The following is a 24,844-nucleotide window of genomic DNA, read 5'->3' as shown; positions in this document are numbered from 1 at the left end:
GGCCAAGGCCTCTAGCCGAAGTCCCATTGCAGTTGCCGTGCCTGCGGTCCTACTGGCCCCACGATGATGGACCTGAATTTTACATGAAGGTTGACTCTTCCTAGTTTAATCGAGGAATCCAGATGGCATCTCCTTCAAGGAAAGCATGAAATTCTCTCTTGCCACTCATTTGCAGTCCGGTGCCAACTCGAAACGTAGACAGATGCAAATAACCCTCCGAACACCTGAGGTTTGAAGTCCCAGAGCAGGGTGCCTTTGATACTCCCAGTGCCTGAGGTCGGCCCCCACGCCCTGTTGTGACACACATGCCTAAGCCCTACGCCTGCAACACGCTCGCACTCAGGTATGTGCGTGGCGCTGGGCCTACTGCGAGCGGCAGCCTAGTTTCACTAAGGCTGCGAGTCAGGATGAGTTGAGCCTGTTTCCCAGGCACTCGCTAAACACCCCAACCCACCTCGTCCCGCCCCATTCCGCCCCACCCCACCCCACCCTGCCCCAGCCTCTTGGGTCTGATGACCAAAATCTTCCCACATCTGTTCGCAGAGAGGTACCAAAATAGAAGGCTGCCAGAAAGAGAGGTGTTTGGTTACACATCACAGATGACTGTCACAAGCCAATTTAGCCAAGGCAGTGAAAGCTGCATATCCCACACCGTTGTGAAACCATGAGCTGTGGACAAACAGGAATTACCTTTTATGGTGGGGGGGGGGGGGAGTAACGACAAGACATTTTAAAAATCGTGTCTTGGTGAGGAAATAAATGTCTATATTGTTTGCATAAATTTTGAATGGTGATCTTCATGGATTACCCCTCTCACCTTCCCCAAGTCTTTCTATATTTAGAAAACTTCCCAAGCAGTTGTCTAAGACGAAATTATAAGCTAGAACAGTATGATTTTACAACTTATTTCAAAATACAAATTGATTTCAGAGTCCAAACTTTGCATTCAAGAAGATTATTTGGCAAAATGACGCCGACTGAATTCCAAGTACCAGATAGGAAACCAAACCTGGCAAGGGTTCTGTGGCTGTAATAAAGAAATTAACATGTATGTATTCTACTGCCCTCTCATGGGTAAGATGGAAATATAACTAATGCTAGTTAATGCCTTTTAAGTTTGAGAATAGAATGTTTAGTTTAGCAATCTGTATTATTTTAATGACATGGAGAACAAGGTAAAATAAAATCGGGTTCTCTAAGGGACTTACAAATACTCAGCATACAGAAATTCAACCTCAGAGACCAAGGAGAGGATTCTTACACTAGGGCTAGTATAAACATGCTGTCAGGATCACACCCATGCTTACAGCGACCAGTATAGAATGTGGAAACATGCAGGAATTTGCCTTTAATTTTTTTTTTCCATTTGAAAAGTCATTACTTTCTGAGATGTTTCACAAAATGTTCTTTTTCACATTTGTATCCACACACATCTTATCATTTCACACTGTGAACAACTTGAGAGTAGGAATGAAATCTTATTCTTTGCTGCCTAAATAGAGCCTGATATTTGAGCTGTTTGATCAGTAACTGTTTCTTAATAAATCAAATGAACTATCAGCCCAGCCACTAGGTGGCAACACAGTTGTATGTGTAGAGGTATGGTCTAGCTAATAGGAATTCTACCTGGCTGGCCTTGAGCAACAGGCAGGTTTCTGAACAGTTACATGTGTATCTTATTTTGGTAAGTGGGATTATTTAAAATATACAAGGACAGCTGACTATAACTTTATTGCCAAGTACGTCCTTACAACTAAGAATCCTTTTGTAAGGTAAGTTCTCCTGAAGTGAAATAGCTCATAGGTATGGATTTTCTATATTGGGCAACATATGTTTTTGTCTAAGAATGCCAGATGTCTGTCACATCCTGTCAAAAGGATATTTTAATGGTCTACGTGTTTCAAGCAAATTTCATTCTATAAACCAAAAGCCTACATCCTCCCAACCACAAGTCATTCGCTCAAATTTTTGCCCTGCTTCAAGTTATTATGCGTAATGAATAGTTTTTAAGGTGGGGCAAAAATACGAGCAACTGTGAGCAAATGTTTTGCCTGAAAGTCATGGAGACTCTGGAGTCAGACAAACCTATGTGCCCATTGCTACCACTCAACAGATGTGTCCTTGTGCAGGTTATTAACTTCACTAACCTCAGTTTATTCATCTCCCCCAAATGAAGATATTATTATCTACTTCATAAAGTGAAAATGATTAAGTGAATAATGTCAGTGGAGGAATATCTAGAGCAATCATTGGCTTATAGCAGGGATTCAATAACTGGTAACTATTATGATTCGTATTCTTCAATGAAAATCTCACCCATATTATTATTTGGTTTATTGAATTTAGTCTCCTGATTTAAGGCCTTCAGCAATTAAATTAAGTTCATAACACCAGGTTTCATAGCGATAGGCCATGCGGATTTGGGCAACATTTGTCCTCCGGATATCATTTCCAATAGGGCCGTCCTCAAGGTAATTGTTGCCCAGAAACCTTGCTTTCTCCTGTAAGAGAAAAGGAAGCAGAATGATTATTGTCTTTTTATCCTGATATAGACTATAATTACATCTTCCACAAAGATTCCTTCCTTGTATTACTTACTGACAAAAGGAAAAAACAGACCATTCAAAGCACTCATCCAGGGCCTCAATGCTCATGGTCTGCTGAGAAGTCAAGTGTATTTTATTTGCCTTGCCAAAGGCAGAGCCAGAGAGATCAAAGACTTCTTTCTAGTCCCTGTCCATAGTAACAGCGTATGATTTGTGGGATAATTTTTCCACATGTGTTTCCCCAGCTATCTTTTCAGTACTCAGTTACCAGATCCCATACACAGAAGGGCAACCAGTCAAGGACAGGTCTACCTCATGAGAAATTCCACATTGCAGAACACTGTTTCTTGCCACTTCACACATATCACAGGTACTCAGCTTGAACACTTGTGCAGCAATGGCATATTCTTCCATTAGGGGCTCCTTGGATTATTTATTTAAATGAGGCAAAAAAAAAAAAAGGAAATAGTGTATTTAAAAAAATAACACGCATCCAGCAGAAAAAGTACAGTGAAATCTCTTGAGTAGACTCTAAAATTCTAGATGGCCAACAGGGACACTTGGGTGCCTCAGTTGGTTAAGCGTCTGCCTTTGGATCAGCTCATGATCCCGGAGTCCCAGGATGGAGCCCCATGTGGGGCTCCCTGCTCAGCAGGGAGTCTGCTTCTCCCTCTCCCTCTTCCCTCTGTTTCTCCTTCTCCTTCCGATCTTTTCCCGTTCGTGTTCTCTCTCTCTTACTCACTCAGTCTCTCTTAAATAAATAAATAAAACAAATAAGTAAATAAAATTCTGGGTGGGCAACAACAGTCCCACCAAATATGCTGGTGTTGCTTACGATTCCACGTGCATACCTTGGTGAAGTGGAATTGCATTGGGTCATCTGTTGACAGCGAGATCATTAGTCCCTTCTGGAGGAAATCTAAAAAAGGATTTTTGGCATATTCTAGAAATAAGCTGTTGTTACTTAATGGCGACATAGCGATGGGAATCTGGGCTAAGAAAAACAAGTACTGTAACACAGGAGTCTGAAAAGGAATAGTGAAAAACAATATTTAAGGATGTTGAAAAAGAGATACAAACTAGAAATGTTAAAACCCTGTGGTCTACCTCAAGTTTCAGCCTTCCACAAAATGATCACATGTTCTTTAAATCCCTTAGTAAAAAAGAATACTAGTGTTTAAATGTAAATACTATTTAGAATAAATTTATTTGGGATTATCAATTTTCAGAAGCATTTGGTCAAATCATATGTTTGAGTTTTAATTGCCTAAGTTAGATGGTCTCTCTCAGGGAAGAAACTTCATCTTGAAACACTTTTTCTTTCTCTACGAGAAAGTTCTGACTCTCACCAGAGGTGTTTGGAAACATGCTATAACAAGAAATCTGGCAAAAACCCGCTTAAGGTAAGCCAAGCGCCTCTGAATTATTCCTTGTCAGAGTTCTAAAATGGAAGCCCGAAGACCTGCATTAATTCATCCCTGCCCTAACTGGTCAGGTAATTTTGAGCAGCTCCTTTGACTTCTCTGGGCCTCTGTAAAATGTACTGCACTTCATAACCTAAAAATCTTTTTTTGCTCTGCTTTCATTTGATTCCAGTGTTGATAATGACTTGTGACAAAATGAAAAGGAAAAAAAATTACTCCTCTAGCTCCAATACAAAACATATTCGGAAGACAGCCTCCAACTCACCTTTTTTAAATTCAGGCCATGGGAGATATTATCTGCTGTCATGAATGCTGTCATGAGATGGGTGAGAGCCCCAGCTTCCCCACAGTGAGGTCGGAACAGGAACGTATTCATGCCTCGTTCCCTAGGGAGAGAGGGAACCGCCACGGTAATCACAGGTCGCTGATTAGGACCTGGCAGCAATTCTGGGCATGGAGGGATTTACAAGAAAATCTGGTAGAAAAAAAAATTAACACTCTGAAAGGGAGTGGGGGCATCTAAAGGATTCAGTGAAACTGGCAATTCCAAATCACAATCTTAATTCTTCCTGAACGCAGACTTCTGAAAAAAGAGGCAGCAAAGAGTATTGGGGTATGGAGGAACCTAGTCATGATCTGATTACCTTCAGTTTCAACAGGAAGTTTACCAGTATGTTCTGGTTCTCATACTGGTAACCAAGTTCTCATTTCTCCTGCTCATGCTTTTGAGGGGGAAACATTTCCAGAAAACCCTGTTATAATATTCCTCTATTCCTTACCCACGTATATCAAGAAGGGCAACATGTATGGAGGTCTGTAATACATCACACAGAGATTAGTATCAATTCCTAAACTCCCAATGAAAAGGAACTGTGAAAGTTACTGAAGGTTCCAAAACATCCATTCATCCTGCTAAATAAAGAAAGAAACCAAACAAAAAGACAAGGGAAAGAAGGGTCTGGTTTGGGCCAGTCAGAGGCATCCCAGCAGTGCAGTGGGATGACCATGCAGGGCACCGATGTCTCAGCAGAGGTGTGTCAGATAGAATCCTCTCCTTTGGGGCGCCTGGGTGGCTCAGTGGGTTAAGCCTCTGCCTTCGGCTCAGGTCATGATCTCAGGGTCCTGGGATCGAGCCCTACATCGGGCTCTCTGCTCAGCAGGGAGCCTGCTTCCTCCTCTCTCTCTCTCTCTGCCTGCCTCTCTGCCTTTTTGTGATCTCTGTCAAATAAATAAATAAAATCTTAAAAAAAAAAAAAAAGAATCCTCTCCTTCAAGGCACCCAGGTGGCTCAGTCAGTTAAGTGTTTGCCTTTGACTCAGGTCATGATCACAGAGTCCCAGGAATCGAGACCCGCATTGGGCTTCTGGCTTGGTAGGAAGCTTGCTTCTTCCTCCGCCCCTCACCCTGCTCTTGCGCTCGCTCACTCACTCTCTCAAATAAATAAATGAAATCTTTAAAAAAAAAAAAAAAAAGAATCTCCTTCTAGCTCCAGTTCTCGTCTACTCACTTTCTCAGGCTATTGAGCACCGTGATGTTCGCATACATGTAGTAGGCATAGTAGGTGTAAGAGGGATTCTTTTCCATTGTCCACTCCTGGGGCTTGGGGCTCTTGGAAGAGAACATGTGGCCACTGTGTTTGGACTCATCATCCACACTGTCAAAGCCAGTAATCTGTCCGGAAAAGTGAGCCATGCAATGGGGTCAGTTTGACTGCAGGATCCTGGTCCTCAGACAAACTTTCAGCTCCCAAAGCCCAGGACCAAACGTCAGAGATAAGCAGCAAAAATGAGTCACAGCTATGTGGGAGTCCTGGTTCATGCACAACAACAGGAGGGCCTAACGGGTCATGCTTACATGCTTGAGGAAGACACTGAGGTCTGGGTGAGCCTGGGGGTTGATGGTGGCCTCAAACACTGGCATGAAAACATTCTCCAGCATCTTTCCGAAGTGTGGAAGGAAATTCTTAGATCGAAACACATCACTAGAGGCAAGAATGAAGAGAATTCAGGAAGAAAGTATTTTTAGGATTGGTAACCCCTGTGTGAGGGAATCAAAGGGCCAAAATGCCATGTTCAGGAACTGTCTTGCTGGACCAGTTGTCCCCACCTCTTCTACAAACCCTCTGTGGCAAAAATATTAACCTTCACAGCCAAGTCCAGGTGGAAAATGAAGAGTATAGGAACTATGTCACAAATGATTCAGTGATTTATTTGTGGCGTATAAAATGGTGAGCATGAAATAGTTATTAAAAACACTTCTGGGGACACCTGGGTGCCTCAGTCAGTTAAGCATCTGCCTTCGGCTCATGTCATGATCCTGGAGTCCTGGGATTGGGTCCCACATTGTGCTCCCTGCTCAACGGGGAACCTGCTTCTCCCTCTGCCTGCCACACACACACTCTCTCTCTCCCCCTCTGAAAAATAAATAAATAAAATATTTTTTAAAAGAACACTTCTGGACAATCTGACAAACTCTAATATACCACTCAGTATATGTCATTCACTCTTTTAAGTGGCCAGAAATATTAGTGAATTTAATCATAACAACTCAATATGTTAAGTACCTTTATGACCCTATTTTTTAAAAAAAAATTTTAAGCAAGCTCTATGCCTAATGTGAGACTTGAACTCACCACCCAGAGATCAAGTGGCGCATGTTCCACTCATTGAGCCAGTCAGGTGCCCCCATTTTAAAGATGATGAAACAAAGGCACAGAGAGCTCGTGAAACTTGCCTGAGGTCACACAGCTAATAAGTAACAGAACCGGGAGTCAAGTATTGCCAGTCTAGGTCCAGAGTCCATGCTCCTAACTACCATAGCTACCACCTCCTTGCTATAATGATATAATACAGGAAGTTCTACCCCAGTGAACAAAGTTAATTTTTTGGCTAAAGAGAAATGAAAAGACTCCTGTGTTACCAGAGCACACAGAACACAGGGGCAGGTGGCCAGAAAATAAATATAAGTTTGATAAAAGATCAATGATACTGAGCATCCCTGAGGCCAATGAGTAATTAGCAGGTGGTAATATCATCAGTAAATACTCATTGATTATGGGGAACTTGAACACTTGTAGATGAGACAATCAGCAGATGGTAGTAAAGGTTCTGATACAAGAAAGCTACATCCCAGTCCAGATAAGTGTGGGGAAGAATGAGCTGGACACAGATAGGCAGACCGAGGGAAAGAAAAAAATAGAATAAAGTGGACATAGTTCTTAGCCTAAGCTAAGTTTTAAATATTCTCAATGAGTTATTTTGTGGTAGCGTAAAATCCTGTGTTTTAAAAAAACTGAACCAAAAAACCTTCTGGCTAGAGAACTGAAGTGAAATGATCTTCCTAACTCCTGTCTCTGGTCAAGAATGCTGAACCCAGTGTGGACAAAACCAGGCCCCCAGAACCAGGTTCCGAGCTGTGCTGTAACAAAGCTTATTGTGACTGCGTATTCCTCGTTCATGTGGAGGAGGTCGGACAGGTGGGATGAAGCTAGGCTTTAGGGGCTCCGACGGGGAGGTACATACTAGATCCTGGGGACCTGGATCATCCACGTCATGTTGGGGCAGTAGATGCGGTTACGGACGAACCAGCTGGACAGTTTGCTCCACTCATCAGGGCTGCGGCCGTAGATTGACAGGCGAGGCTCGGCATGCTGGTACTTGGCCTCCACCAGGTCTGCGCCTACCTCCTGCAAAGTCGAGAGAGGAGTCCAAAGCCAGGAATTCCCTCAAGTCCCTCAGGGGTCTAAACCTGTGGGGTCTGGGGGTGGACGTAGGTACTACGAAGAACAGAGCACATGTGAAAGGAAGCCAGAGGGAAACTGTTCCACGTTAAGATCTAAGGAAATTGAGGGACGTCTGGGTGGCTCAGTTGGTTCAGTGCCTGCCTTTGGCTCAGGTCATGATCCCGGGGTCCTGGGATCGAGCCTTGCCAGTGCTGGGCTCCCTGCTCAGTGGAGAGCCTGCTTCTCCCTCTCCCTCTGGCCCTGTTCCTGCTCTCTCTCCTTTCTCTCTCTCATGTGCATGCTCTCTCTCTCTCTAATAGGTAAATTAAAATCTTTAAAAAAAGATCTAAGAAAATTGAGAGATGAGGGGAATCTAATCAGTAAGAGACAGAGAAGACATAAAGGAGTCTAGAGAGTGAAGAAGTCAAAGGATGATGAGTCATCCTATCCAAGGCACCTGCAAAAGACATTCAGTTTCTCTTATACGTCCGACTTTCCAAAACACACATCTCCCAAGTCCACCATTTCATTCCCTGTCCTAGTGCTCAGGCCATGAAGATGAGGGGGAATTCTAATCCCATCCCTTTCCAGGCTTACAACTCCCAGAGCCTGAAAGGGTCCTTAACCAGTTCCAAATCCACACTCCCTGCTTCTCTGGTCTAGGAATAGAAGTCTTTTAAAATCATTACAGTGGACATTTCCAAAGAAATTCTTATATTCATTTCTGGGGTGCTTGGCCCCAGGGATAGCACACTTCCTCCTTCCTTCCTTCCTCTCCCTCCCTCTCTCCTTGCTTCCTTCGCTCTTCTCTCCTTCCTACCTTTCCTCCTTCTCTTCCTCCTTCCTCCCCGTCCTTAAGAACCAGACCAGGCACCACAGATCTGGTTGGTTCCTCCTCACCTTGATGATAGTAGCAAAATATTCTCCATCAATATAATTGTCTGTCTTTAGGTAGAGGTCTCGTAGTTCACTTGCTCCTACAGGATTGTATTTGTCATTGAACTTATCAAAACGCTGGAAGGTCTGGCGTCCCTGAATCAGGAAACAGGAGTACAAGTGTATCATTATACATAGGACATATGGGACATAGAGAGGTAGGGAATGGCCAGCAGGAACGGGGGCCTGGGAACAGGAGCAAGGGTCGGTCTCCAAGAATGGACTCTGGGACAGTCAACAATGAGTGAACCTCAAAATTGTCTGTGGGTGCTTTCAGCTGGCGTGGTCAGGTTAAGAGGGTTTTGAGAAGGGGGTAGTTTGTAGGAGAAAGGCATGAGGGGTTCTGAGTAGGATCATGAAACTGACACAATCTTTTTCAACCTACAGCATGAACATCCAGAGAATCAACAGTCAGGTCATAGGGATGCATTTTTAATTTGGCAAAAAGTTCCTTTAGGGTCAGATTTTTCTCCTTGGTGCTATGGACCACTCTGTCAGCATCAGTCTGGTAAGATTTCTTAATAAAGCGGAGCAGATGTTTCTGATTCATGCAAGCAGCCGCATGGATGTGGGTGTCCACCTGTGTGTTCGTTCAGAGAAAGAAAACCAACAGTCAACATTAGTCGTGCCTCTCTGTTAGAGGCTATGGTGCCCAGCAGAAAAGAACCCATGGCACCTCTTTGTACCCTTGCAAGAATGTCGCAGGTTAGGTGGATATAATAATAATGTGCATTTCTTTTGGATATCTGTACATCCAATTTACTCCCTATGTTTGATCCACATAAAATTCTTGGGGGGCATTCTGCACCCCCAAAATGAAGTAGCTGGCCTAGCCTTCACCCCAAAGAGAGAAAGGATCGAAATTACGACGCCATGGCCCAGTGATAGCATTTCTGAGTTGGGTATTTTTATGATTACAATTTTATAAGCTGGAGATTTAATTAATTTAATAATAAATTCATTAAATTTAATATTTAACCTTAATTATTAATAAATTATTTTTTATTATTTATATTCTAAATCTATTGATTTACTATTGATTTATTAACTATTAATAAAATAATAAATTTGTTGGATTTATGTTTAATTAATTAAATTGATTAATTAATGATAGATTAATTTATCCATGGTTAAGCAGGCGGCTAAGCCAGGATTTGGTCCCAAATATCTGCTCGTTTATTGTCTATCCCTACCTCTTGCAATCACTTAAAGGGTCAGAACACATCTCAGAAATGTTTCTAAGTTAATTAGTTATCCACAGTCCTTAGTGCCTTTGATACTCACAGTCCTCTTGTGAGCTAGACTGGGCAGATGTATTTCCCAATTTTACAAATGAGGAAATTGAAACTCACAAATATTTAAGCACCTCCCTCAATATCATAGAGTCAGGAAGTAGAAGAAAAAGGACTAGAATAAAGATCTTCCAAATCTTCGGGTAGCAGTTTTTGAGATTTCATTTGTTTTTGTTATTTTTGTTGTTCACGATCATTTGAACTTTTATGGCAAGGATGTGGTAAACCTTTCTGTGTGGAAAACCATAGAAATGGCATTTTAACCTTTTAGAGTAATTCATCTGCATGCACTAAACCCACTGAACCTGCAGGAATCTTACAGTAATCAGAAACACTATCTTTCTTGTCCCACTCAAGAACACATTGGGTTAATGTTCTTGCCCAGCAGTGACCTGTGACAATGTTTACCTTCCTGCAATTATAAAAATCTCGGTGGGGGTTGTTCTTCAGCTCCTTTAACTCATCCATCTCGTTGAGCATCTCATGCACCTGGAACTTGGAGGAGAGGAACTTCAGGCGTCGATGGGTATAGGTCTTACTGTGAAAAATTAAATAGCACCATTCTGAAACATTCAGACACTTAAAGAAAATAGACTCAATTTCAAAATCATCAGGACGCTTATTACATATTGGAAACAATTACTGGAACGAACATTCGGTTTGCAGTTAATCTCACTTGAAAAATATGGGGCTCCCTGGGCTCAATCTTTTCATCAAAACTGGAGAGAATAATGAGGGAGGATTTGGGAAGGCATTTAAAGGCTGGGGTTGGGGGAGGGGCACCTGGCCGGCTCACTTGGAAGAGCATGAGACTCTTGATCTCGGGACTGTGAGTTTGAGCACCACATTGGGTGTAGGGATTACTTAAATTGATGATAATAATAATAATAATAAAGCCATGTAAGACAATATTGCTCAAGGCTAAGCACCCTGGCTTTGGAGATAGCACATTAGGGCTTGAATCCTGGCTCAGCCAGCTGTGTAACTTTGGGCACATTACTTAACTCATCAAAGTCTCAGCTTATAAAACTGCAATTATAAATATACCCACGTCAGAGAATGATGGCGAGGAGGAGGAAAAATATACACGAAGGGTTTCCCATAACGTTTGAACATAGTAAGCACTTAATAAATACTCATTCTTACTCTGAGTAGTAGTAATTCTAGTAGTAGGGTTGGTGGCCGTAGTAGTGGGGGTGGGGGCGGTAGTCATGGGGATGGCGGTAGTAGTGGAGGTGGTGGCAGTAGTAGCAGTGGGGGTGGCAGTAGTAGTGATGAGAATAATAGTTCAGTCACCATCAAATACTTACACAGGTCCCTGGGCAATTAAAGCAAGTAAAAAATTCATATCATCTAAGAAGCTGTCCATATTTAGATAAGGAAGTGGCTTGGGCTCATCTTTGCTGGCGGCCACCTCATCAGGATAGACGTAAACTATGCCATCCTTCATTTTGAGGTGATAACCAAGGTTTTCCGGGAGGTCTTCTGTTCGGAAGGGGTCTTCTCCTTTCTTCACAGGAGGGGTAAAGACTTTCTCAATAAAACACAGAGCAATAGATCAAGAAATACAATAAATGGCTGCATAAAAATAACCAAAACACGAAACATTGTAAGATCTCATTCGTTTGGAATCCTGTACGTCATAAGTTATAATTATCCAGTGCTGAGCTAAAGTTTATTTTTGTATTATTTTTCAAAGGTGACTAAATTAGTAGTGTAAAGTAACTCTAAGATTGTTTCTAGTATAAGAATGATTTTCAAGTTCTTAAGAACTGTTCACATAATTGATATACTACTTACAAAGAATTTTATTTACTACAGTAGGTTATCAAAGGCTTTCTGTTTAGAACATTTTATGAGCTTATGAGATAATTGCATAGAAACAAAAGTCAAACTACAGTTAAAAAGTAGAATTTGGATCTTTTCCTTGATAAAATAAACTTTATAAGTCTTCTTTTAGAGTGGTTATTTTTTAATAGACTTTATATTTTAGAGCAGCTTCAGGTTCATAGCAAAATTGAGGGCCAAGTATACAGTTCCCATATACTCGTACCCCCACACAGGCACTGCTTTCCCCACTACCTACACCCTCCACCAGAGGGGTATCTTTGTTAAAATGTATGAACGTACACTGGAGGTCATAATCACAAGTCCATAGTTTACCTTAGAGCTCACTCTTGGGGTTGTACGTTCTATGGGTTTTGACAAATGTATAATGACACGTATCCACGCTTACAGTATCAGACAGAATAGTCTCACTGCCCTAAAGGCCCTTTTTGCTCCACCTACAGTGGTTTTAATAGAAATGGAAATATAAAATAAATTCTTATTCTAAGAATTGTAGTTCTTGTTATAACGTATTACCCACCTTTTAAAGCACCTATAATTTTACAATGTCTGCTAAAGGAATAGAGAAGGGATTTTGTGGGTAAATGTCCCCTTCTTTCCCATGCTTATGATTTCAGCCTAAGAAAGCTATGAACAAATTCTATGTGGTCATGTCCTGTAATGCACTTAGCCATTCACTTTCTTTTCTTTTTTTTTTTTTTTTAAAGACTTTATTTACTGGGACGCCTGGGTGGCTCAGTTGGTTAAGCAGCTGCCTTCGGCTCAGGTCATGATCCCAGCATCCTGGGATCGAGTCCCACATTGGGCTCCTTGCTCGGCAGGAAGCCTGCTTCTCCCTCTGCCTCCGTCTGCCAGTGCTCGCTCTCTCTCTCTCTCTCTCTCTCTGTCAAATAAATAAGATCTTAAAAAAAAAAAAGAATTAAAGACTTTATTTACTTAACAGACAAAGATCACAAGTAGGCAGAGAGGCAGGCAGAGAGAGGAGGAAGCAGGCTTCCCGCTGAGCAGAGAGCCCAATGCGGGGCTCGATCCCAGGACCCTGGGATCATGACCTGAGCCGAAGGCAGAGGCTTAACCCACTGAGCCACCCAGGTGCCCCTCAGCCTTTTACTTTCAACAAGTGTGTGCCTAAGGCAGCAGGAAGGCTCCAGTTTGCAAGTGATGACTGATGGCCAGAGTGGGAAAAGAATATGGTAAGAAAAAGTCATACATTTTCTATTCAAAACTGGGAGCTAAGGAATACAAGAAACATAAAACAATGTTTCTGTGTGAAATCTTAATTTTCCAATCTTTACACTTAAACACCCTAGAGAGATAAAGCATAATTTAGAAGAAACAAAGACAAAACAGATATCCTAATTGTCGATATTATAGAAAAATAGGTAAACCAATTTGATGTATTACCAAACTGGATACAACTTTACAATGATTTTAATATTAAAAGGCATTATAGAGAAGAAGTTGTAGAACTGGAAATCTTTTAATGATACAGCAATCTGAAAGTTCAGAAATACTTTAATATTTGCCTCCCTTGAAATTTCAATCCCAGAATTATAATCTGAACTAGGTAAAGCAGCTACACAAAGATGTTTATATAAAGCCATTTATGATAGCCTTACTGGAAATAAATTTTAAAAGTCAGAAATCTAAATGCTTAAAAATAAGAGTTGGTTAAATAAATTATGATACAGTTACATAATAGAAATCTGGGAAATTATTAAAATCTGACTATTGAAAAATAGGTATTGAACTTTATGTAAGGGAGAAAGTAAACCAGTGAGATATGTAAACAAAGGACTATGGAAAGTCAAAATATGTAGTTTAGATTTATCCAGAGGTTAAAGCATGTCAGGAAATGATAGTATCTGGGCTGCACGTTGAAGGATGTGGTTGGATCTAGACATTTGGACATTCAGGGAAAAAGTGAACTCTTCCCCTGTTCAGGCACGGGGCACAGCATGACAAGGGACAGGAAAGTGCTAAACCACTTCCCACCAGAACTTCCCACCAGAACAGAGTGGAGTAGATAAGGTAAATATATAAATACGTTGAGGGTGCATGTATAAAAAATCAATAAATAAAACATAGTTAGGAGCCAGTTGATGGTAGGCCTTGAATGCCAGGCTGAAGACTGGACTTAAGTTTGTAGGTAATGGGCAGCAATGAAAGGTTTTTGTGAAAAGAAGGACATGCTCAGATCTGTGTTTTAATAATTGACACTAAAGTGAATATGAACCAAAAGGGAGTGATATTAGAATTTAACAGAGTAGGTCAGAAACTGGCAATAATCTGGACAAGAAGAAATATAGGCCTAACTTAGGGCTTGGGGAATAGCAAAGAGGGGAGATTTTTGAGAGATAGTGTACAGAGTCAATTACGATTGTGTATGTGGGCAGGAGAGACAATGGAGTCAAAGATGACTATATTTTTAGACTGGATTACTTATGCAAGAGTCCCTCCTTATCCATAGGGGATATGTTCCCAGACCCCCAGGGGATACCTGGAACTGTGACTAGAACTGAACCCTGTATATACTATGTCTTTTCCTATACTTACATGCCTACTGACGGGCTACTGGTCTACCAACTTACTCGTATTTGTATAAATTAGGCACAATAAGAGATTAATAACAACAATGAATAATAAAATAGAACTATTATAACAATTTAGCATAATAAAAGTTAGGTGATGTGGTCTCTCTCAAAATACCTTTTTTTTGGATTTTATTTGTTTATTTATTTGTTTTATTTGTTTATTTTGAGAGAGAGAGAGAAAATGAACATGAGCAGAAGGAGAGAGAGAATCTCAAGCAGACTCCCCGCTGAGCACAGAACCTGACACTGGGCTTGATCTCATGACCCTGAGATCATGACCTGAGCTAAAATCAAGAGTTGGATGCTTAACTGACTGCCACCCAGGCACCCCTCTCAAATATCTTATTGCCCTATACTCACCTTTCCTGTTATGATGATGTGAGATGATAAAATGCCTACATGAGATGAAGAGAGGGGCATGATGTAGACATTGTGACGTAGCATTAGGCCACTCCTGACGTGACAATAAATCAGGAGGATCATCTGCTTATGGACCTCAGCTGACCACAGGTAACTGAAGCCGCAGAGAGCCAAACCATGGGTGGAGCAGGGTGGGGAGGGGAGGGTGGGTGTGGGGTGTGGGAAACTACTGTAATCTAGGGGCATATTTGATATCTAGTAATTAATCCTAAAGATCTATTTCATACTCTGCATGAGAAAACTACTTACCTGGGTAGAAGCTCTCATTTGCTACCCAAGCCTCACCCTCAATGTTCCGCAGGTACTTGGAAGGGGTTTTAGGGAACCTCTGAAATGACTTCTGCATATACTTCTCCCGAATACACAATGCTCTGTAAAGACCTCTGCAGACCATTTCGAAGTCTTCAACTGTAACCTGCCAAGAAAAAGACGGAATATCGGAGGCGGTCCTGTGAAAATCCAGGGAGCGGGTTAAGTTTGTCTTTGGTACGAGACCATCTTCCGGGCTGTTGCTGCCCATGCTGAGCCTGGCCACCTGGCTGAACTGCTTGACTTGGGCCCTCAGTCTTCCTCCAGGAGCAGGTCTTGAAGTTTTCCCAACTCTCCTATTTCTACTAAAACTCACCTATTCTACAGGTCGTGGCTTATACAGTCTGGTGTGTGTTTGCGGGATTTACCAGAAAGCAGTGATTATCTAGCAAATGTGATGAAAAGATCCCATTCTAACGTGGAGAATACTTTCTTCCTTCCACGTAACATAAGGATGTTTTACGTAGAGGCTTCTGAAGACAATATCTCAACAGAAAAACCATGTGACTCTAATCTGAGAATTCAAACTACTTTTTGGTCACTAAGGGAAATATTTGGGAATGAATAAAGTGTCACATGCCTCCAACCCCATCACACATGCACGGCCTTCTTTAGCTATACATGAATCAGAACATCATCCATTCTTTTGGATGGTTTTTAACTTTTTAAAAAGGATTTAACTATTTATTTTAGAGAGAGAGTGTGTCGGGCGGGTGGTGGTGGGAAGGGGCAGAGGGAGAAGAAGAGAAAATCTTCAAGCAGACTTCATGCTGAACACAGAGCCTGACACAGAGCTTGATCCTAGGACCCTGATATTAGGACCTGAGCCAAAACCAACAGTCAGACACTTAACCAACTTCGCCACCCAGGCAGCCTCTTTTGGATGGCTTCAAAGAGAATTTTGGCCGTGGCTAAAAATAGCAAGATTCTAGAGTAACATTTTCCTAGAATTGCTGGAAATTTCCTAAACTGGCCTCTCCCATGCACCATCCCCGACCCCTGGTTGGTCCTGGCACACCCAGGGAGTCATAACTTGAAATCACCGAAGGCTCATCATCAGAGCCCAAAGACTTTGTGGGACCAGCGTGAGTGTGTTTCCAGGGTTTGAGGTCCTGATGTTGATCCTAATCTGCTGAACTCTTCTTAAAGGTCTGCTGACCTTGGCCAAGAGAGTCTGGCTCAGGTGGTGGAGCTAAGGGTCTGCTTCCAGCACGTCATGCTTGCTCCTTTGCCACATGGTGGGCCACCAGTCTATCTTCTCCAGGATAAGAGCTGGAAAAGATATTCACCTTGGTGTCTTCCGCACTTAGCACACCATGCCTCGTACAGAGTAGGTGCTGGGTAAGACCTGATTAAATGGCATCAATTGATTAGCAGGGATTAATGGCCTTGGAAACTTAGTCCTGATCCCCCTACCTCTCTGTTCAATTACAAGGGCGAAGACTGATGGGGCACAGATTCCAGCTCGGTAGGGTTTTGCTCATCACCCAGCCACATTCAGCCCAAAGGTATGGCAACACACCTAGTTCTTCAAAGACTCCCAGCCATGGTTCCATGTGCCCTCCAGCTTTCTGCTCCCTGATTTCTGTGAACTTGTCGTCCCTCCCATCTTCCTGCTTTTTATTTTTGTTTCTACCAAGCACAGAGGTATCAAGTTTGTCTCCCAGTTTTTATGGCTTTCCAGGGTTGGGGGTGGGGAGTGTCTCCAAACCTTGTTTTCCCTGTCTCTAGTAAACATCTCCTTTCAGTTATTGACCATCTAAAATGCCAACCATTTGCAGAGCACCCGTGTTACCGTACAGAAAGTGAACAGACAAGAATCATGTTTGTTTCCTTGTTCTGTCACTTTTAGTATCTTGGGACTGACCCCAAGTGGGTCAGTTACATGAGAAGAGGGCTTAGGATGGGTCATTAAAACTATATTTGGAGCACAGACTGATAGCTAACCATCGGTTTCACCAATATGATGCTGATTCTGCAAGTCCATGTGGCAGAGATTTATTAATTGCCCAACTGTTCTGGATAGGACAGACAGGTCAAGTTGTTTGTGACATAAGTTTACGATCCCTGTGGCATAACTAGAGTCTATTCCAGGCAGTAACCTACTGTGTAAGCATCTGTAATGAAATCAGAGATGACCATAGGTCAAAAAAACAAAACAAAACAAAACAAAACAATAGCCCCATTAGAATTTTCTAGCCTGTCTCTCATCTTCCTTCTTTTCTCTGGGATCTCTACTCCTCTCATCTCCCTCTCTTTCTTCCCATCTGTTTTTTTTTTTTTTTTTTGACTGGTTTATGCTACTGTCTCTCTAGGTCTAGGGCTGCCCTGGGACCATCTTTTCCCAAGAGTCCCCTGTGCCTCCCAAGGCTCCCTGTCCTGCTTTGTGGTATCCTCGGCGAGACTAGCCCACCAGCTGTTCTCGTCTCCTGTGCCCAAATTTGTCTAACGTATTCCATAACACACATTGCCTCCTGTCACATATTCTCCATGTGCAAGCAAATGAGATGAAGGAGGATGAATTATATGGGATGATAAAGCAAAACAGAAATAGAAGGTATAGCGTATTGGTGTTGAGAGGCAATAAGGAAGTAGAACAAGGACAAGCTAGCTAACACCTTTCTCAGTAGGAAGGGGAGGAAGGCAAGGAAGCTGAAATAATGAAGCTGTGTCTTTGCAGCAGCTGCATCTGAGGGGCAGGGAGCGACTCACCCCCGAGGCATAGTCGCCGGTGATCTGCACTCTCTGGAAATCAGGCACAGTCTGATAGGTTGGAGATGAAGAAATGTATTCGTCGATGTGGGACAGTTTGGTGGACGATGTTTCACATTGGGGAATGGACAAATTAACGGTCTTCCGTCCATGGAAACGTTTTTTTCTGGATTTGGAATGCAAAAATAAAAGGATTTATTGTTGGCCTCATTGGGAGTTTCATTGTGATAGAATGATGTTTCACTGTCCAATTTCATTTTGAGGACAAAAAGTGAAAATTAAAATGTCAGTGGGGTGTCAGAAACAGGATCCAAGCATATGGGAAGAGGTATCATGTGACTGTATTCCTTTCTTCCTGGTAACCCTTGGAACAGTGGGCCTTTGGGAACATGCTAGAAGGCTTTCAGCATGACCTTGTTCTTCACAGGCAGTCGGCTCCTAGCAGATAGGGGTCTGGGTATCATAATAAGAACAGACTTTGTCAGTCACTATATGTGTCGTTTTATGTTTGTTCTTAAACTTCTGAGCTCATGTTGCCCCATATGAAAATGCCTACCTTATAGGAATTCAGTGAGATTTAGTGTATGGAACTTATAAGTTGCTTAATTAATATTACTTCCTCAAATCAACAAGTATTGAGTTTCTGCTCTGACCTGACACTTATGATAGGTCCTATGGGGCATGCCCAAGAAGGTGGATCGTTGCTCTTTCCTTAAAAACATAAAATGAAAAGGATGACCAGGGCAGGAGGACAGAAATGGAGGGTTGTGTCCCTGAGGCCTGGAGAAGGTCAGACTGGCCAGAGGGCAATATTCATATCAGAGAGCACAGTGCTAAGGTTGGCTCAAACTGACTTGAAGATGAGGCTCTCGAGTTCTGGTTTCTATACCCCTGGTATGTAAGCTGAGTGTGTGCCCAGCAGCCATCAGCCCACTATGGTTTGGAACAGTTGCCCAGGAGCTCACATCCTCTTACTTGGGTAGATAGGGAGGCTTGAACTAAAGGAAGATGCGATGAGCACAGGATGTCTACTGTTTTCTTCTTCTGAGTCATTGGTAAACTTGCTCTAGCTTATACGGTGCTGGGGTGGGGGTATTAGGGAGAGGGAGGAGTTTTTAGCTCTGGCACAGTTCTTCCTCCATGTTGAACCATCATTCAGACAGACTGACATTCCTGCTTCCCATGTCTCAATGTCCCAGCATTCCTCTTACACCGCTTACCTCCTGCCTTCTATAGAGGTGGCCATGGCCTCCAGGTGGAATATGTGTGCTTGCATCTCCTGATGAGAAATTGGGCAGATTTCATCCACATCAAAGGGGGAAATCTCATGACGGCCTCCCTCATCTTTGACTTCAGAGGCGAATACTTTTTCAGCAAAGCTACGTAATGCATCATCAATTTCTGAAAGAGGTTTTCATGGATTAGTATTTAAGAACCCTTTGTCAGAGGTCATCAGAGAATTCCTGCCATGTGTAAGGCACAGTGCTAAAGACTGCCTTGGGGGGTGTGACTCCCCTATACTCTAACCAGTGTCCCAGAAACATGTCAGAGTTCAATGCCTGCTTCTCTCTTTACAAGTTTCCCGGTGGGTAGCTTGGAAATCCATTCTCATTCTCAAAGACATAGGTCAGATTCTAGGAATCTAGGACATCCCGGGAGGTCCTGAAGATGGGATTGGCTTCTTCTAGGACTAGCACTTAATTTAAGATCACCTGTTTCTGGCAAGGCTAAATCTGACTTCATAGTAACCATGCAACATAGTCCTTCTATTAGATTGGTGGAGTTTTTCTGATGCTTGTGAAGAAGTGAATAGAATTGTTAGTCCTTGGAGTTTTTCTTCCTAAAGAGAACCAGGGATGTAGGTAGTTCTGAGAAATGAGTATGTCCTTTGGGTCTTTCCTCCTCATGGAGCAGATACTGTGTTTCTTTTACACTTTATTTCAAATCCTGACAACTTGATGATACACTGAGGAAGGGAGCCACTGAAATTTACTACCCAGTGTTGGGAGTCCCATTTCTTTCTTTCTCTTTTTTTTTAAATTTTTTATTTATTTTCAGCGTAACAGTATTCATTGTTTTTTCACCACACCCAGTGCTCCATGCAATCTGTGCCCTCCCTAATACCCATCACCTGGTTCCCCCAACCTCCCACCCCCCCGCCCCTTCAAAACCCTCAGGTTGTTTTTCAGAGTCCATAGTCTCTCATGGTTCACCTCCCCTTCCAATTTCCCTCAACTCCCTTCTCCTCTCCATCTACCCTTGTCCTCTATTTCTTGTGGACACGTGGTCTTCCATAATGAATGACCCATAGAAAGCAAATTTCACTTTACATGCTTTAATATGTCCATCTTTTAAAAAAAAGTTCGTTAATTAATTAATTAATTAATTTTAAGTGATCTCTACGCTCAATGTGGGGCTCGAACTCACAACCCCGAGATTGAATCGCATGCTCTTTCAACTTAGGTACCCCTTAATATTCCCATCCTTAGAATGGGTGGAGGGGTGACCTTTTGCTTAGCAATAACTAACTCCAAAACTCTCAGGATGTAAGAGAACTAATGTCATCATATAGGGTGGTGATGACCATTAAGGATCTGTTCTTCTGTTAAGTTCCATTGCATTTTCCACTGTTAAGTTCCATTGCATTACCCAGTTGTTTCAGCATTACCTCTAATACTTCCAAAATCTCTTGGTATTTCCAGAAAAGAGCAGGTAGCAAATAATGAGAATGACAAAGAGCTAGCTACTTGAAGCAACAGAAGATGGAATATTCTTCATATGATGACAGAGAAAACTGCATGCAAGGAGAAAGTACCCCTCACTTCGGTCCCATCAGTATCTATACAGGTCTCCAAAATGCCACGTTTTCAAGTTTAACCTAAGGAAGTGTCATATGCTCAAGTCCCTGTTCTGCACTTAATAACACCTTTACCTTCCTCTGTCTTAGTTTCCTTATCTGTAAAGTGGTAAGACTAATACCTACAAAACCTCACTCATAGGCTATCATGGTAATGTACATGGAAATGCTTTACAGAGAATAAAGCAGTAGCTCAGACTGAATAATTCAATTTGGTGGCATTGGTCAGACAGCTATGTGGCATTTGGGGCTAGCTTTGGGCTGGCTATTAAGGAAAGGACCAATGATATGACTTAATTTAGGCTGAAGCATACATTGGAAATGATAGCGATTGTTTCCTAACTTCGCCAACACTGTCAGGTCAGCCTGCTTTCAAAACCTGGCTTCTCCCAGGAGAATATCAGCAACCCACTCTACTGGCTGAACTTTATCATCTATTTGCTTCATTAAACTCAAGCAAAGCCTGAAACTGGAAACCATCTTTGGATGCTCTGGAGTGGTTTTTTGACAAGTACCACAATCCACAAAGGACCAAATGGAACTCTAAGTAGGTACATTTGATAGCCTGAGAATACCTCACCACCCCACTACCAACAGATTCCCAGAAATTAGTATCATTCCTGCACAGAGAATCACAAGCAAGCCCATGCACCTCAAGGATGAATGGCAGGCAGTAGTTAGAAGAGGCTTCATGCACCATGAAAGGCAAATAAAAATAGGCTGGTTGGTTATGATGATGAGGAGGAAGATGAGGATGGAGATGAGAATGAGCATAGGGCTGGCGATGAGGATGCACCTGGCTTGTCGTGGTAGGCCTGTGGCAATGCTGTCAGAGGCCTCAGGAAGGACGGCAGGGAAATGGATCCCCAGAAACCCAATCCTACTTGCGGGATATCTAGCTCTTCCAGAACAAGCAGTCTTTATATAGGACTGCACATATCCATTTGTTTCATATGTTCAAACGTTATTGTTTTTCCTAAGGTTGCATCTCCCTAAGCCACTATAGACGTTGTCAAGTAGAAACTCTACTGTCAAGAAGTGGTTTACATGATGCCCCCAAATTATATGGTTGATGTTTCCTTCCACTGAATCAACCAGTTGTTTTGACTTCATGCAACCACAGCTGCAATTTGACTCCGAATTCAAGAACTCTGCCTTTCAAAAGTATTTCAGGGAGTGGTGATGATTGTGGGAAGGAAAGAGTGAAACTGGTATTTCCAAAGATGAGCAGATAAGATCTGGTGACAGTTTGAATTCCTGTCATAAAGGACAGATGACTCCCTTGGGTCTGTACAGATAATTGTTGAGTTCTTTTTTGAGCATATTATGCTTGTGATTATGCAGCATCAGAGTGGAAATATCTTGAGGATAGGACATCTACATTTACATATAGAATCGACAGAGAATAGAAACAAGTAGTAGAATGACGAAGCCAAGACACTGAACTAAGGGAGAGAAAAAGTGTCTGTGGCAGCTGCATGGCCTTGGGCAAACCCCATAATCACAGGGAGCCTCAGTGTTCATCATCATAAAGGGGAATGTTAATAATAACGATGTCAACTTCAGAGAACTGTTATAAAGATTAAACAAACATACTTTAAAAACTACACAGTACTATAAAGAAGTTGGGAATTATTATTATTAACATGGGAAGTGCAAGATTCTTGAGAAAAGGAATATCATGCTTGCCTCTTCACTCAACAAATCCGGAAAAGCATGCTTATTTCCCAGCAGTGCTTTTAGGGGTGTGTAGGAAAGACAGGTCTTAGGGGTTTCGTCTGCCCCATCTCTTCTCATGGAGGAACTCCAAGGCAGACCTACTCTCCATCAGCTAAAGGACAAATCTCATCTGCGATGGAGGGAAACACAGAGTTACGGTTTTACCTAAAGCAAGATTTTATTTTATCTGGTCACAAAAATTGACCATGAAATGTTTTGCTTTTGAGCTGAGGATTTCCTAAGGCAAGACTCAATAGACCCCCTTGGCTAATCTATATCTAAAGAAGAACACCTTTTATTTTAAAACATCAAACAAATGCCCCCATGAGAGTCTGTTTTTTTTTAAAAAGTGGTTTTTCTTGGGAGTCCAGAAAATCCATGAGTTCATTTGTAATGCTATGGAATATCTATGGTCATTACTAATCTTTAAAAAAAAGATTTTATTTATTTATTTGAGAGAGAGAGCACAAGCAGGGGGAGGGGTGGAGGGAGCAGCAGACTCCCTGCTGATCAGGGAGCTCTAAGTGGGACTGGATCCCAGGACCCTGGATCATGACCTGAGCCAGAGGCAGATGCTTAACAGACTGAGCCCCCCAGGCACCCCTGGTCATTATTAATCTTTGTTGGCTTCCAATGATATTTAATAAACACTGCTGAAAAATACTCTTGTTTCTGAATTAACGAATAGTGTCATTTTTTAACTGATTCTTTGGCAAATAGCAGGAAAAAATAGTCCAAAATACTCACGTTTTTCTTGAGCTGTATGAAGAAAAATAAAACAAGATAAAATATATAAACAGCTTTCAGAAATGATAGTGACTGTTATTCAGTGCTTTGGAAAAGAAACGCATAGACTTGTACAAGAAGCGGGTGTGATGGAACGTGATTTACCTACACTTCTGCCATCAGAAGCCCCTAGGAATATGGCCAGTACACATCCTTTTTTCCTCTCTTTTTCTTTCTAATATGGCTCTTCAAATTTATGTTTATAATCTTAAAGAGGTACTCTTTGTAAAATGTGATTTTAAAGAAATTTGATCTAGAGAAGTGGAAACTCACTATACTGGTTGCGGGTAAACCATGCACCTCATCTGGTCAACAATTTAGTAACACCTACCAAACAGCCATTATTGAGAATCTATCCTACTGATTTTCATCCTTAAAAATGGAAAAAGCTTTAGGTGCAAATAATGTTCTCAGAGTATAATTATACTTACTCCAATTGTAGAGAACCTGGAGGATTAGTTAAGGAAATTAGAATATTACGCTGCCATTCAAAATGATGTTAGGAAGAGTTTAAAAAACCATGATAAATGATTAAGTCATAATATTAAGCCAAAAAAAAGGGCAGGCTATAAAGTGACATCTATGGAATAATCATAACAATGCTTTAAAAAATTCTTTAAATTTGCATAGAAAATAAATTGACATATGAAGTGTATCTTTGGATGATGGGCCGGTGATTGTTTTTTTTTTTTTCTTGCTACTACTTACTTCTACACTTAGCAACACCTTTACCTGAATATTCTGCATTCTCTACATGAGTGTTACTACTTTTATTTTCAGTGTCATTTCTTTTTCTTATTTCATAAGAGACATGTATTTCTTTCACAAAGAAAAAGACATTATTATTCTAAAAATTACTATGTGTACAAACCTAGATTGTGATTGGGTTAATATTTCCACTATGCTCATGGTTGTCAGCTAAATCCTCTAGCTAAAGATGTTGTAGGGGACCCTTTTCAGAATGGTGACAGCACCGGTTTTGTTTGGACGAGCAGAGGGGATTTTAAATATCTTCCACAGTTTTCAAACTGGGATCATCCAAGATGCTACCACATGATACAGTTCTAGGAAATCACCTCCCTTCCAAAACTAACAAGAAAAAAAAATCCTTGAAAATCATGTCTTGCTTCTTCCTGAAAAGTATTATCAAAGCTACTCTGACCCAAAAGAAAGGATAGTCAAAGCTGACAAGATACCTAGAGGAACGGGTTGCATTTAAAAGAGGTCTCCAAACGCTTTTGCACACCTACCTGCAAGTTTCAACAGAGGCATTGTTGCCGGGGTCCTGGATTCTAGGATAGCACAGGAGAAAGGAGGAGCAAGGAGAGAGGCTGTGGGGATGACTGTCTGACAGTAGAATACCCTGACACTCATTTTATGATTTTGCTTTGCACCTGTAATCCGACCCTCCTCTGCTAAAAAGAGAGAGATGAGTTTTAGACCTATTTATAGGTTAAGGCAATTGATGGTGCAAAACAGGTGAAGCCTCCGGTCTTTACTCAGGGATTTCAGAGATGGTACGTGCTAGGTCAGGAACTGCACTTCATTACTTTCTAAATCTTCCAACAGATTGGATTCTCCTCAAGTGTAGCTTTCTCGCATGACCTGACCACCGGTGATGATTTTTTTTTACCACGGAAATTTTCCAGGCTGTGGATGTCCAAGTTCTCAGGATTTCAG

At 41.8% G+C, this 24,844-nt stretch overlaps 1 protein-coding gene across 2 annotated transcripts; it reads right to left on the bottom strand.

Moving 5' to 3' along the window:
- Positions 1 to 671: 671 nt before the first annotated feature.
- Positions 672 to 24,581, bottom strand: AMPD1 (adenosine monophosphate deaminase 1). Of its 2 annotated transcripts, none has more exons than XM_080802377.1 (15): positions 24,411 to 24,581; positions 19,023 to 19,203; positions 17,803 to 17,968; positions 15,031 to 15,196; positions 11,230 to 11,449; positions 10,328 to 10,457; positions 9,013 to 9,207; positions 8,592 to 8,723; positions 7,492 to 7,655; positions 5,825 to 5,951; positions 5,478 to 5,641; positions 4,236 to 4,356; positions 3,398 to 3,571; positions 2,859 to 2,969; positions 672 to 2,501 (listed from the first exon to the last, which is right to left on the bottom strand). In XM_080802377.1, the coding sequence occupies exons 2-15, from the start codon at positions 19,076 to 19,078 to the stop codon at positions 2,343 to 2,345; spliced, it is 2,085 nt and encodes a 694-aa protein (XP_080658503.1). In that variant the 5' UTR covers positions 19,079 to 19,203; positions 24,411 to 24,581; the 3' UTR covers positions 672 to 2,342. The 2 variants fall into 2 exon arrangements, with proteins under 2 accessions (XP_080658503.1, XP_080658502.1); XM_080802376.1 differs by having other exon boundaries at positions 24,415 to 24,518.
- Between the last annotated feature and the right edge of the window lie 263 nt (positions 24,582 to 24,844).

Source organism: Martes martes (assembly GCF_963455335.1).
Source record: "Martes martes genome assembly, chromosome: 4".
In the NCBI taxonomy this organism is placed as follows: Eukaryota; Metazoa; Chordata; class Mammalia; order Carnivora; family Mustelidae; genus Martes; species Martes martes.
Note: the sequence above shows the minus strand (reverse complement) of the source record. Positions and strands in the feature narration are given on the sequence as shown.